At 39.5% G+C, this 16,013-nt stretch overlaps 1 protein-coding gene across 2 annotated transcripts in view; it reads left to right on the top strand.

The window, feature by feature from the left end:
- Nucleotides 1-16,013, top strand: part of TMEM154 (transmembrane protein 154) — a 46,250-nt gene that overhangs the window by 22,477 nt on the left and 7,760 nt on the right. The window contains exons 6-7 of one of the 2 annotated variants that reach the window (XM_081136073.1): nt 1,212-1,269; nt 10,403-14,487. In XM_081136073.1, the coding sequence (XP_080992199.1) occupies nt 1,212-1,269; nt 10,403-10,418 (74 nt within the window). In that variant the 3' untranslated portion in view covers nt 10,419-14,487. Of the gene's footprint in view, nt 1-1,211; nt 1,270-10,402; nt 14,488-16,013 lie in introns of those variants that run through there. The other variant, XM_081136072.1, reaches the window with a different exon arrangement.

Raw genomic sequence — 16,013 nt, 5'->3', positions numbered from 1 at the left:
CTGGTGTGGCTCAGTGCTTAGAGTGTCAGCCCCCATCTTGGGTTTGATTCCTGGTCAAGGGCATATACCTGGGTTGCAGGCTCAATCACTGGCCCCAGTCGGGGAGCGTGCAGGAGGCAACCAATCCATGTGTTTCTCTCACATTGATTTTCTCTCTCTCTTTTTCTCTCTCTTCCACTCCCTCCCTTTGACTTTCCCTAAAAATCCTCAGATGAAGATTAACAACAACAACAGCAACAAAATTAACCTGGGGTCTGTCAAATTCAACAACCTACAATGGAGTTTCTCTAATTCAAAGATTTGTTATTAGAATTATTGTACCAGAGACTTATCAAGATGAGTTTTCCAAAAGATTAGAACCACTCAACTAACTTGTACAATTCTGAACAGTTTTTCATAGTCCAATACTGAGGGCAGAATGGCTCTGGAAAGCTTTTGAGGAAAGGAGTTCATCATTGAGATAACCCTTAAAAGTAGGCTCATTTTGTTGTTTTTAGTTCATAAAAGTAAAATACATAACACAATAGAATTTGGAAAATTAAAAAAAGTAGAAAGAAAAAGAATTCCACCACTCAAAGATGACCTCTCTTACAATGTTGGTGTATTTCCTTTTGTTCCTGAGATCATTTTAATACAAAATCATGATCCTGTTACACTCACTAAAAGCCTAAAATGGTGGAAAGGCCTTTCTGTTGGACTTTAACAAAAGCAGAGTTATTTTGATACATAGGTGATAGATCCAATAGTCTTTATTTTCCTTAGAAACAGCAGTGGTGTAACAGGAGAGAACTCTGATGACCACAGGGGGTTAGTTGCTCCCTCCTTTCCCAGCTTTTCATGGTGCGCCCTGACTGCAATCATCCTGCCGGCCCCTCAGGCGCTCAGGTGAAGCCGTTTTATTCCAGATTCTTGCAGATTCGGGCTTTCGGGGCCACAGCGGGGCTCTTCAGGGACTGAATGACCAAGCGTGATGAATTGTGCCCTTTCCAGCAGGGCCAGAAGCCCGTTGGAGCCTGGTGTCCGTGCCCTTAGCTTCGTCCGTTTCAGGAGCCTTGCGGCCGCCAGCCTCTTGCCCTCTGCAGCTCCCGGGCGAGGCCGGCTCTGCACAGGCGACCCACAGGCTGGGGGAGTGGGATGTTGAACTGTGAGCCTTGTGGATGGAAAACGGCGTTGCAGTGACTAACAACCCGTTTGCTTTCCTTCTATCCTAGCCAACAGCGAATGTTTACCTCCTCTAAAAGAAGAAAAGGAGCCAAACCACAACCCAAGGTACTTCTAATTTCTGCCACAGAGCCTGTGCGTGTGGGGGAGGGGACCGGAGCCCACAGGAGAGCACTTTTGCTCACCTGCTCTGTGCCTATAACTTTCATGTGACATCTTACGTGGCTGCGTATGTGGGCAGTGTGGAGAAAAGGAAGGGCGAGTTATGGAAAATAGAAAGGTACAAAGTGGATAGTTACTCTTTATCTTCAGAAATAATTTAGTATTGACATGTTCTTGCCTTTCTAAAGAGACACGGACTGTTAAGTCAGCTTCTGTTTTAGTTATAAAACTTTCTGATTATAACAAACGGTAGGTTTGTTTATCTTGGATGAGCAGATTTTTGGTAAGGAAAATAGATGGAAGTGATAGTGTCAAGGGGGTAGCTGTAAACAAGAGGGACTAAAATGAACATGAAAGAAAGAGAGGGAGGGAGGGAGGGAGGGATGAAGGAATGAAGGAATGAAGGAATGAAGGAATGAAGGAAGGAAGGAAGGAAGGAAGGGAGGGAGGAAGGAAGGAAGGGAATTCCACCTGGATGGGATTGTTATGTGAGAGAACTTAAAGGAGAATTTTAAAAAAACATTTCATTCTACCACTAGGTGGCTCTGCTTGATAGAAAATTTTAATGCTTTGGGGCCTGGGTGTCTTTTAGCATCCCACAATCTCATTTAAATTATATTATCTTTTGTGAGGATAGAAATTACCGTGTTTGGGGTGTGTGTGATAAGAGAATTGTGTGGTCAGGACATGGGAAGCGCTTGCAGGAAATAGTATTGACCGTTCAACGAGTCGGGGACTTGCTCCTCAGAGCACTGCTGTGATTTGGAAGGCGCTGAATTGTTGACAGGTGACTCGAGATGACCAGCGAGCAGAGAACTTGACTGAACCTGTAACTGAGACATTACACTTCGGTCAGAATAAACTTTCAGAGCAGGATAAATACCACCCACCTTCTCTCCCTCCATGTTAACCAGAGGTCCTGTGCCAATCAACTTAAATGCCTCCAAAGTGCAATCACTTATCACCGGGGTTCCCTGAGGTCAGAGCATTGCAGAGAAGGACTGATTATTGGAGCAGTCAGATATTTGTCTTTTGGACCCTTATTTTGCATCTTCCCCTAAACCTCACCTAAGAAGTCACCATTCTTTGTCTGTCCCCAAGTCAAATTCCCACACTCTTACTGAGGCAAACCAAGAGATTTTCTGCTCTGATGCAGGATTCTACATCGTATTGCAGATGTTACCAATTGTTACCTCACCAGGTATTTGCACGTTAAAATTTATTGCTGGTTCAGAAAAGACTCTGTTTGGATACTTACAAGTAGATCAAACAAAAAATGCTAGGGAGAGTATCACAAAGGACATTACAAAGAAATATTTTCCCTGCATTTTTATCTTACCTAAAAGTGAGCCACTATCTATGTCTAATATAGGGCTCAAGTCACCACCCAAACCCTACAGATATCTAATTACTGTGTCTCTGATGGGTACTGTCAAATGATGTGAAATGTCAGTGGTTTTTACATACCTGTCTGTCTCTTGTTTTTCTGGTGTGTGTGTTTTTTTATTGTGTGTTTTTTTTTTTGAAATGATTGACAACTTGAAGAAGCTCAATGTTAGAGACTTGTATGATGGAAAAAGCTTCTTAGAAATCATAGTCTTGAAATACTGAGGGGTTGGTCTAAGAAATAAGCTCTAGCTCATTTCTACCTGTCAGACAAAACTCCTTAACTTATTTAAAGATCTATGCTAAAGGGAATGTCTATATTCCTCTGTTGGTCCAGAATCTTCTGGCTTTAATTCACAGGATGACTGTCAGGCCTTTACCTCATTCCTTCTCTGTGAAGCCAGCACCAGAGCAGCAAGTCCCATGTCTGGTGCCATGGACACTTTCTGGTTACTCCAAAGGGTGTTACGATATTGCAAAGCAAATTTAATTTTTATTCAGTAAAAAGGTAAAAAGCACTTAGAACAAAGCCTGGCATAAAATAAACTCTTAATAAGTATTGGTTATTATCATTAATAAATTAAAATTGATGTACATAAACTCACTATCTTTTGGGCTAATGTGGCTGTGTCCTAAGGCCCAGGCACATCTATATTGTTGGGTGGGCATTATTTTTGTACCTGGTTTCCCTGGTGACTTCTTTTTGAACCTCACTGATCCTGAAAAATCAGGAATTTGTTTGATCTTCTAGGAATGATCTGGAGACTTTTGATTTCTCTCCATTACCAGCATGGGCCCATTAATGTTGGCCATTTCAGAACAATCCTCTTAGCAGTTGGGAGTTTTACAAAAGATATGTGTGTGAATAGTTTGGATCATTTTTGTTTTCTGTTGTGATTTCATTTACATTTCTTTCTCCTACTACTGTCTTAATGACAATGATAATTGGTGAAACTTTTACTTTTGCTGGATTTGGTCACCATCCAATACTTAATGCACCATGATGTGTGCAGACTTCAACCTTCTCTTGTTAGGGTCTCATCTCAGGTCTTTTAGAACTTTGAATATTTAATCTAGGACAGAAATAAGATCTGTTCTTTTCTCTAAAAGCTTGTGAATCCTAAGAGACACAGGTGGAGAGTGCACTGGTCATTGGACTTAAAATCAGAAAACTAGTTTTAAGACCTGACTTGAATGGTCATTTGTTCCTCATACGAAAACAAGTCACTTTAACTCTGAGCTTCAGTTTCCTCATCTTGAAAAATGGAAATAATTACACCTGTTCTTCCAGTTTCATGGGATCATAAAGAAAAAAACCACTTTGCAAGTCTAACATCACCATGCAAATGAAACGAGTTCTTTTATGCTCTGGCAGCAGTTCTCCCCCTTTCCCCAATTGGCTTTTTTTAAAAGACTGTATTTTAGAGCAGTTTTAGGTTCACAGTAAAATGGAGTGGAAAGTACAGAGATTTCCCATGTACCCCCTGCCCCCACACATGCACAGACTCCCCACTAATGACATCCCCCACCAGAAATCAGTTATAACCGACCTTGACACATCATTACCCCCAGAGTTCCCCATTGGCTTTTCCCAATGTGAGTCACCCTTCCTCTAAGTGTGCAGGTGACTTGAATGCTTCAGAAAGTATATCATAGTCACTGAGGATTGAACTTAGGGGGAAACACACTTCCTCATCCTCCTGCTAATTAAGACTTCTGGAATCTATTTATAGAGTTCAGCCCTTCTTGAAGCTAGAAAGTCACCCTGACACAGAAGCTCTATTATACATTGTCTATTTTGCTTTTGGGAAAAGGGAGTCGATCTGGTCACCACCCTAAACTTAATGCAGCAGACACGGTGTGCAGAAACTTCAACCCTTCAAACTCCTCTTGTTAGGGTCAATGATCTCAGGTCGCTCAGAACTTTTCCCACATATCCCTTTGGCCAGCCCTGTCCTCCTTGAAGGGACATTTTCCCTTGAGCTGTGTAAAATTCCTAAAATTTTACATAGGATTTAAATAAGGGCCAGAGATATACAAACTATATGGGGAATTTATATTATGGTTTTCATGTTTTTTAAAAAAACCAATAGGAACAGACAAAGGAATTGTAGGGGAGGTGAAGTTCTATAGTCTCATTTCTCACATTAACATTTGCCCTGAAATTCATACCTGTTATGTGCCAGGCATTGTCTGAGATACTGGAACAGTATCAATAGAATAGTGTCCAAGGGGTGGGGCAGGGAGGTGGGCGAGGTCTGCCTTAGAGTTGAAGAGATTTCATCACTGACATTGCTAAGCATTGCCAGCCCATGGCGATAACAGAAAACAGACCCACTGAGTCGGTTTCATTATTGTTTAAGTTCTCTGTAAAGCATTCACTTGTTCATTGTCTACCCCTACCCTCACCACCTTCCCGAATGCCACTAGACAGTGATACAAGCAAGAAAGACGGATCCTTTTCATTATGGTGCTTGCAGCCTAGCCAGCCTCTTCCTTCTTCCTGAGCCTCTTACAGTTAGACAGTTTCCCGAAAGCTTGGTTTTTTTGTCTTTGCAAGCTTAGGTGAACAACCACAGAAAAGAAATTGCTAATATTAGCCAAGTGACCATCTTCTTTCCCTTTATGCCTGTTGGCCACAGTGGTGATTTTATATTGAGTAACAGCATTGGGAAAGATTAGGGGAGAAATTAGATTAGGTTCCCTTCAAGTGGATTTATAATTTTGTAAGTACAGTAATAACAGCAATAAGACATTTATATAGCATTTTCTATATGTCCAATGCCTAGGTACTATTACCTAGGAAATTAACTAAGTTAGAGAAGGTAAGTAACAGGATACTTGTTCTGGTTTTGTGATAACTTTATTGTTTATTCTATTGATTCATCTCTGAGCTCAATGACATAAAAATGAATCACTTCAATATTTTTCAGGAAAATACAGGTTAGATTAATAGAGTATATTTTGAATTTCTTCCTATTTTTCCCTTCATTGTCTTTTTTTTATTTTTTAAGAAATTACAATTGTTGATGTAGTTTTTCGAAATATATTTATTGGGCACCTAACATGAGTCTGTCTACATCATGCCAAGACAACCAGATAAAAATGAAATGTTTCATCTGAGTAAACCTGGAACTCAGAGAGGTCAATTGACTTGTGCAAGTTTACATAATCAGTTTATGATAAATGTTCATCTAGAGAAGAGTTTCTTTTAAAACTGCAATTTTCATTCTTTTATTAATTAGTTAAAATAAAAGAGATATTCCATAAATTAAAAGACAAATTGGAGACAAAAGAACAACAGCAACAACAGTTAGCAGCAGGAAAGCCGGCCCCATGAGGCTCAGACGTGAAAAGTATTGGAGGATGGCATGTTCATCTAGTGCGGTCCTTGACAAGACCTGAACCATTAATTGCAAGAAAACAGGCATTTTGTATGAACTCTTTTGGACTCTCCGCTCAAGTAAATCTCTGTGGCCACTTCCAATTATTTTGTTTATGAGTATCTTTTCGCTTTTCCTCTCTAGCCCCTCAAAAGTCATTTATAAGTCAAGAAATACTGACTATTAAGTGCCAACTGGCTTCCCTCAAACCTAAGCTAAGTATTATGAGGGATGCAAAGTAAGTTTATAATCCTACAAGAGAATAACCTCAAGTGATGTTAAAATGCAGGTGTGGGGGGAGAGGAGAGGGAAGATGTACTAAATTTAATAAATCACAGCATTGCTTGAATAGTGGCCCAGATTATGTCTACGCTATGGGCATGATCTATGTGCCCTGGACTAATTCTAGGCCTGGCTCTGATGTTAGCCAGATGCGTGACCTCTGTAATTTCACCCGGGCCAGGCCTCTTTCGGGAAGGAGAGGGGACGTTATATCGATGCAGAGAAAAGGAGCCTGATCTAATTGTTACGTGACTTTGTGCTAAACTGAACTCTGCACTCTCCAAAAACCAAGTTCGAGAGCATCATATAGCAAGAAAGGTTTAGCGTAGGTTTATTGCCGTCTTTGGAGAGAGGGAACATTAACTGTGGTCATAAAGAGGGATTGTTACAAGATAAACTGGTCAGGAGAACAAAGATGGCTTATCTGATCCTGAGGCAACAAAGGGGCAGTTATGAAACAAGGTGTCAGAGCTGCATCTGTCCTCATTTAACTGGTAGCTTTCCAATTAAATGCTTTCTTAGAAATAATTAGATGATGCTTTTTAATCAATTCAATTTGTTTTTCCAGTTTGTAGGCCTGTTACTACAACAGGCTTTTGGGAAAGCTGTCCCATATTCTTAAAATATCTATACACACTCCAAGAAAAATTATTCGCTAATGCTATTGTCATTAAATAAGTTACCAAGACCTTACGAATTAACATCAAGGCAAGCAATAGAGGTTTGAAGCAAGATCACTTATATTATTTGTTACAATTCTGTGGCAGTTTGCCAAGATATTTTTAACAGGGAACTCTAGAATTTGCCAGAGTTTAAAATGTCCAGGCTTATTTGATTATCTCACAGAGATGATAAATAGCCACAAAGACAGCAGGAAACACGTCTAACTAAACAAAGGAATGAGCGTGAGAGAGAGAATGCCTCCAGGCTCAGATGGTAGGCCAGATCCCAGGTTGTTGACTTACTAACAGGCCTAATGGCCATCCAACCACTGGTGAAAGTTTGCTTGTGAGAGTTGCAACACTAGGAATGACATGATCTCCCACAGCTGACGCAACTTGTACCCACATTGGAACTGTCCCATGTGTTGCGGAGTCTGTCACGTTCGTTGCTCAGGGTCCACAGAGCTATAGCAGGAAACCCCATTCGTGAGCTCCTGTGCGCTTTGGTGCTTTAAGTAAATGAGTTCTGGTTGGTGGACAGTGTCATACACCAAGACTTCAAGATACTTGTAGAGTGTTCTAAAGAAACCACATTTAAGTACATTCTGCTCAGAAGTGGAAAGTTTGTTTTGGAAGATGGTTCTTTGAAGCCTTTGGCTATTTGAAGCAATGTTCCAGCTCCTGTTTAACATACAAATATTTGCGAGTGTAGAATCTTCAAAATAAGAATAGCATGCAGTCTGCTGCCACCCCACCCCGAACACGCCCCGTCTCGTCGGATCTCGGAAGCTAAGCAGGGCTGGCCCGGGTAGTACTTGGATGGGAGACTGCCTGGGAAAACTGGGCGCTGTAGGCTTAAAAAAAGCCTAGCATGCATTCACATGTCTGTATGTCAGGCAGGCCTGGGTCATAGTGCTTTACCTACATTTTCTCATTTATTTTTTACAACAGCCCGATAAGGTACATGGTATTATTATGTATGTTTTGCAGATGAGATGAGAACAGAAAACAGAGGCTAAGAAAGGTTAACTTGCCCAAGGTCACACAGCAAGGAAGTGGCTGAGTCCCGGTTCAAGCTCTGGCCATCTGACCCTATGCTCTGTCTACTAGGCTAAAAAAGCCACAGTTAGCATGTCCTAGCATTAGTACTACCCTAAAAGCAACACGAGCTGTGAAATGCCCAGGCATAAACATAATCAAAACATGCATGGGGTGATACAAAAAGACAATGTTCACATTTTAATTGAGGGACGTAAAAGAGTTATACAAACGGAGAGAGACATTGCTATGTTCCTGAATGAAAGATTCAACAATATAAAAATTATTTTAAATTCAACCCAGTCTCTTAAAGATCCCAATGAACATTTCATCTGGAAGAACCACTGTGCATAAATAGCCAGGACAAGTCTAAAGGAAGGAACAAGAGCAATTGTGAGATTGGGGGCAGAGGCTGGGATTTGCAGGGAAAATGCTCCAATAATTAAAGCTATGTACGCCCAGAACCAAATAAGAATTATTAATGGAATAGAATTGAATAATAAAAAATAGCCTCAAATGTATATAGACCTTTAATATGTTATAAATGTAGCATTTCATAGCAAGTAGATTACTCAATAAATAATCTTGGGACAGCTAACATTTGGGGGGAAATTTTAGAACTCTACTGCACACTTTAAATTTAAGTCAGCTCCAGATAAATTTAAACGTTAAAGATAAAGAAAAAAATCCAGAAAAAATATAGGTAAATATAATTTTAAGATGCAGACTAGTTTGAAAGCATGACATACAGTCAGAAACCATATCAGAAAATGATAGCCTTAACTACATTAAAAACTCAAATTTTCTGCACTTCAAAAACCACAATACATAAAATTTTTAAAAAAAGGGACAAACTGGAGAAAAGTGCTCACAATGTATATGATGAACAAAAAATATTATTATTAATACACAAACTAATACAGAAGATAATTGTCCCATTTTAAATATGAGCAAAGAATATCAATGAGCAATTCAGAAAAGGAAGAAATTACCAATAGGACTTTGAAAAAAATGTTTATTCTTTCTAGTAATAAAAACAATAATAATAAAAAAATAAAGTTAAATACTATACTATTTTCACCTATTAGATTTACAACAAAAGTGAAAATAATAATATCCACTATTGGAGAGGATGGGGGAAAGGATATTTCCCTAAAGGAAAGTTTTGGGAGAAGGTAAATTGTACAAAATTCCTAGGGAAGGGGATAACTTGACAGCAGGCTAGTCAAGCTTTAACATTGCATATATTTTAACTTAGCAATTCCTCTTCTAGATACTTATGCAAAGGTTAATAATTGGGAGTGTACAGCAATTTTATAATAAATAAAAACTAAAATTTGGAAGTAGCCTAAATGTTTAACACTGATCATCCCTCCTTAACACAGCCTCTTCTCCATCTTCATAACACAAACACAAACACACAAACATGTACATCGTTTTCATGGATCTATGCATCTATATCTATCAGAGTCCTTTTTGGAAACTCCTGGTGTTTCACTGAGCAGGAGAGCACTGAAGCAGGAGTCAAACGAACAGAGTCTACTGCAGACTATACCTGTCTATGAGCTAAGGGGACACCAGGTCCTGTTGATGATTATCATTCAGGCACTTCCTTGGAGACACATCTTCAAGCAGAGATGTGCTAGGATTTGAGTGGAGGGGCACTAAACTAAAGAGAGATGCACAGGGCGGTAGGGTGGCCTGCCTTCCAGGAGACTTGGGTGGTGGCAAGGTCCTACTGGGAAAAGGCCGCAGAGCCAGATATGTGGCAAAGACAGCCACATTAGAAACAACAGCACAAGTTAGCCGGCCAGTGTGGTCATGTCCAAATACCATGTCCATAGTTTACGTCTACTCACACGCCAGGATGCCTGATGGTTGGATTCCAACCAACACCGAGAAGGCACCTCCAGATCCTGTGGATGTGAATAAAATGGGCTTCTGAAAACATGCCAGGACCACAAACTCTTCAGGGAAAACAACACATGGGAATTTTTTTAAAAGTAAAGAAGAAGAAGAAAAAAGGGCATTTATTCATAGAGAATGGGATTAGATTTAATTAAAGGGGGAAGCCCCGACTCCATCAGGTTCTCTCCAGGTCAGCACTGGGGAAGGATATGAGAGCAACAGTTAGGGATTATTTCTTGGCCCTCATGAGTTTTCTTCTCAGGGATCATACGTAAAATCCTAACTGACCTTTGTTTTAGAAATTGCCAACTGGATGCTGTTGGCTTGCTGACTGTTTATGCTCTCTTGAGTCACCTCCACAGTGGAGTGACCAGCTCTGGGCAGCTTCTTGGAAATACACTGTTGTTCTGTTTTTTGCAGTGACAATGAACCCTAAAACTGAATGGCGCTAATGTTCTCCAAGGGAAGCAGCCCGGGGGGAGCCTGCCGGGCCTGCCAACAGAGGATGAAGAGGAACAGATTTAATTAATTTCAAGTCAACATAGACACAAGAACCTTCCGCCGTTCCTCCCAACGCCCACTCTTCCTAAGGATGGCATCACCTGTACTGGGAAGAATGTGCTATTGAGGAGTCCGAGGGAAAGGCCTGGCTGACAGCCATGCCCAGGGTGGAGGAGCCACAGGGTGCGCTCGCCTCTGCTCGGACCCGCTCCCTCCTCCAGCCCACCTCTCACCCATGGGCCTCGGCTCCTGCACCCTTGTTACCTTTCTGCCTCATTCCTTAGGGTTTAAATCAGGGAGCTGTTTTATCTGTTTCCTTCAGGGTCACATTGTTACCTAATTAGCTTTGGATAATTTCCTCTGATTAGTCAAGTGCTTTGATAGGTCAACCTCATTCAGCAGGAACTTTTCTCAAGGCGAGTGTGTCATGGAAAAGACAGCAAACAAAGCAGGTATTTTACTGCCAGCGCCATTCCCAGGGGGTGGAAAAGCTCCTTTCTACCTGCCAAGAAGATGCAGCGAGAGTCCACAGTTCCCGAGGAGAGGTCGTGTGGTGACTTGTGGACCCACGTTAGCCTGATCGGGTCACTCTTGGGAACTTCTCAGACGAACAGGACTCTTCAAGGAAAGAGCAAGCATTTCCTCTCTCGGCTAAAATCACCTTCTTGTTTCCATTTCCTCAAAGCGTATTTTTGTTCTCACTACGGCTCCCGTGCACGTGGTAGGTGGGTAGGGAGTGTGCGTAGTGGGGGTCATCTGTCACCTTTTATACCTCTGAGATCTTTAAGATCACTTGAAACAAACAAAATGGGAATAGGAAATATCTGTGCCTGTGGCAGATGTCACTTATCGCCCTCGGAAACAAGCCTCATGTTCTCGGAGGGGTCACTATCAGCCCATCAGAGATGACATTCCACGTGATTTCTACGTGGCGTTTGTTGACATACCCGGGCTGGAGGCAATGGTGCAAAATGCAGAAGGGCCCGTTTATCACTCCCATTCACGTGTAATCAATCTCCATTTAATCCTTAATTTTCAAATTCTGACCTTTAAAGCAATCTAGCAAATAGGAGTCCTCAGGTCAGCTACGACACCTGATATTTTATTCCAGGAAAGGAGCAAAGAATAAAAGCTTTATTTATTTTACTCCTCACATCTAAACTGAGCGGAGGCCAGGTTCACCAAACATTTGCTGCTGAATTGGGGGTCTTGTGTTTGAAAGGCTGCCTTTAACGCATAACAAACGCGGGCCCCTCCTCCCTTTTATTATCTCTTAACTAGTAGTGCCTGCCTCCAGAACTATGCCCATAACTTTAACGGCAGGCTTCCAAATCCGGAGGCCTTTCCCCGCAGTGAGACGGAACTGTCTGGCTGTGTTTAACCGCTGCTATCATGCCATCCTGGCACTGCAGAGAGCTTTGGCAAAAGAGTCTTCATGGTATCGAACTTCAGATTTATCTGTCATATTCTCTTTGGGACATCCTAATCCAGCATTTTTGTTTCCACTGCTGTTTTACATATTTGTGTTCAACTTGTGGTCCACAGTGACTCTCAGGTAGTTGTGCCAACATTGCCACTTTCTGAATCGCCATTTCTGCCTATTTGGTTACTTTAAGTTTCTTTCTCATCAACGTTTGACTCTCAGAAGAGTCTCAGTTCTTTCCCTCTCTAAGTAGCTAAGATTTTTGCTGAACACTTTGACCTGTAAACTTCACCCAACCCAATCAAATAATGGACCTGAGAAGTTCTAAAAATATATAGGGTCTTGGAATCTTATTTTGATGAAGCAGTGCTTTATGTGATAAAAATATTCTCATTCAGTATTTAAAATGACTTCAAATTCCAGAAGAAGCCAACGTCAGCAACATGTCACTGAGTTTAAATCTGAAAATATGTACTAACCTCTATCATTGCAGGACACAAGGCACTTTTTAAAAATATAGTTAACTCTGTCAAGATATATGGGTCAAAATAGTCAAGGGTCAGTTCTAGCATCCTGTTTTTTTATTACTATCCAATCAATAGGTATCATAGATTTATGATACTTTTAAGAATTTTTTAAACTTAATTTTATGTTTCAGATTATTGTTTATAAAAATCTCATTAATTTGCCCAAACTGGGTAGCCAATCAGAGCAAAATTTGACTTTAGAATATCTTAAAGATATATATTTTATTGCATTTTTGTACATTTTAAGCACACTAGGTTAATAACATTGCCTAGTTGAACTCCTAAGAAAACTTGTTTTAATAAGTATGTAAAAATATCTATCTTAACTCAGTGATATGACTTCTCTCTCTGGGACGGTCATTGTCATCCAAACACAAGCACACAGCATGGATCAACTTTGATATCCATGGAGTGACAGATGCTTCTACTGACACCCTCATAGCTCTACAATATAAATAGGTGCTTTAAAAAATTCTTTTGTCATTCTATTATTTTGGTTGTTGAAACTATTGATTTGCCCCAGCTCTGAAGGAAGGCCCTTTGTGGAGTAAACATAAAATATAGACTCTCGTTTCAACTTCTGTCAGAGTTAATACAAATTCTGAATACAGTGGAGTAATAAGATATGGTTTCACACTGGAAAAACACAGCTAAAATTCTCAGTGTGGATAAAGATTGAAATTTGAAATTTTTAAAATTGCACATGATACTTTTTCACACTCCAGACACTCAGGATGAATCCTAGGCTTTCCATTTAGCATCTACTATAGGCAGTCCAGAGTAGCTTCACTCATAAATTACACTTTTTTTATCTTAAAATAACCAGAAGAGTCACTGTAGGTTAGTGAGGAGTGGAATTAGTCAAATTGGTTATTAATAATTTTGTAACTAAATGACCTATTATTATTATTATTAGCTCTTTGACCTTGCCTTTGTCTTGTCTAGCACCAAAATTTTATTTTCCCTTTACTCCTTTTGGGAGTGGTTATTTGTAGATACCTGGTAGGCTTTCTTTGTTTTGCTTTTTGCCCTATTGCCTTTTCTAAATAATATGTTATGTTCATGAGATAGCAATCCATACAATTATGTAAAGTAAAACTTTTTTTTACCAACTCTATAGATGCTTTCAGCTCCCTTTGAAATGATGTTTTAAGAAGTTAAATTCCTAAACCAAAGTGCTTACGATACCATGAATACTTTAATATCAGTTCTGTACAAGATTAGAAATATATGGTTAAACTATTTAAGACAACCCAAGGTGGACAGGTTCTTTTTACAACTGAACTTCAGGTACAGAGGGCCCTCTGCACTCACATCCCATTATCGTCATTGGCCTTTGGTGCTCTAAAAGTAAGTAATTGGACATTTTACAAAAATCATATTCCTTACATCTTTCACTTCTTTGGTCAGCATGGATGGACTCAATGAATGATATGTGGATACTACAAACAGTAAGCAATCAATGAGAGTAATTACTATATTACTCTGACTTAGGTGAAACTCCTGAAGTTATAACTAATATCAGGAACATGTGGAAACTCTGCAAGTTTAATGAATACCAGCTTTCAGAAAGAGCAGGGATTGTGGTCATTCAGCAAGTTAAAAACTAATCTGGTACATCACTAGTAATTTAGTATGTGTGCATCTTGCTTTTAAAGTTTAGTGAGAATAATGTTTTAAAAAACAAAGTCCACTATATTAGATTCTCTCATTTTACAAGCAATGCAAAGTATTTCCTCAGGAGATCAGTAAGATCATCAAATGTCGTGTTTATCACTTGGCTTTTGTCCCAGCAACATATAAATTCTACTTTGCAAACCTCATATAAGAAATGGTCCCATTGCTACTGACTAGAACTGATTTGCAGAACTATCAAAGTTTTAAGACTGAAGGCTTGAGATTTTTTCTCCTAACCTGCATGCTGAGAGTAATATATATAACAACATTTTTCCTTTATGGCTTAGGGCTTTATTAATGTCATGATACATATGTTTATGTGTGTAAATTATTTTACTCTTAGCTGTATGGTTTTTAATAAAAATTAAAAAGTGCATACATGTTTGTATTCTAGATTACTCATTTAGCAGTGATAGACTGAAAAGCATCTCTAAATTTAATTTGAAAATAAAGGACTATGAGATAAGAGGAAGGAATATCTTCTACATTAGTTTCTATATAATTAATGTATATCAATATTTAGGACAAATGTTTATTTGAAGGTAATATATTTGTTTACTAAAATACTGATGACTAAGAGAAAAGGAGTGAATTATGCATCCTTCCAAAGGAAAATTCTTTCAAGTTCTATGACTATGAAAAAGAAGGGTTTTTACCTTCATAATTGCACTCTTTGATTCATATATGTCTTAAACAAGCAATATCAATTCAAAAAATTCTTATAGAATTGTACCTGTTTTATACAAAATTGTCCAGACTAAAAATTAATTAGATTTTCTGTATATCTAAAATATATTATTACACATTCTTGTCTTTTTTCTTCCTTACAAAATATTTTTAAATTGAGGAATAAAATTTTAATTATCTATGGGAGTGTAATTAAAAAATATTTTTAGAAAAATCTTAGAGATAAAACCTTCTCTTTTTTCTGATTACTTATTTTTCTTCATGCCTTTGATTCTTTAAAAAAAATTTTTTTATCGATTTGAGAGAGAGAGGAAGGGGGAGAGAGAGAGAGAGAGAGGGAAACATCGATTTGTTGTTCCACTTATTGATACATTCATTGGTTGATTCTTGTATGTGCCCTGACTGGGGATCAAACTTGCAATCTTGGTGTATCGGAACGCAGTGCTCTAACCAACTGAGCTACCTGGCCAGGGCTTCATGCCTTTGATTCTAATTTCATTTTCTACACCTTGACATTTTAACAGTTAGAGCAAGGCTGACTGGCAGGTTCACAACATGTAGATAATATGAAGACTTCCTTGACTAAGGATGTGTTCTTGAAGGTCACAAAAACTAGTCAGCACATTGACAAACAGTAGGCAGAAAGATTGCTCCTCATGGTTCCAACGAAAGAAAAACCTGGTTAATTGTGGCATTAATATACCACTTGAGTCTGCTACAGTGTGTACTTCCCTTCTTATTTTATTTTATTTATTTATTTTTTTAAAAACATACCTTTATTGATTTCAGAGAGAGGAAAGGAGAGGGAGAGAGAGAGATAGAAACATCAATGATGAGAGAGTCATTGGTCGGCTGCCTCCTGCAGGCCCCAACTGGGGATCGAGCCCACAACCCGGGCATGTGCCCTGACCGGGAATCGAACCCCAATCTCCTGGATCCTAGGTCGACACTCAACCACTGAGCCACGCCCGGCCAGGCTGGATTGGTGTTTTGGCCATCTATTGCTACCCAACCAACCACCTCAAAACTTAGTAGCTTGATACAACAACAGTCATTTATTTTTCTCATGAGTCTGCAATGTGGATAGGGTTTAGTGGGAATGACTCATCTCTGTTCCACATGGCATCAGCGGGGCACCTCTGTTGGGGCTGGGGGATTTTGACTTTCAGATGGCTCACTCACATGGCTGGCAGGTTTGTGCCAGCTGCTGGTTTAG

This window comes from Miniopterus schreibersii (genome assembly GCF_964146895.1).
Source record: "Miniopterus schreibersii genome assembly, chromosome: 4".
NCBI classification, from domain to species: domain Eukaryota; kingdom Metazoa; phylum Chordata; class Mammalia; order Chiroptera; family Miniopteridae; genus Miniopterus; species Miniopterus schreibersii.
Note: the sequence above shows the minus strand (reverse complement) of the source record. Positions and strands in the feature narration are given on the sequence as shown.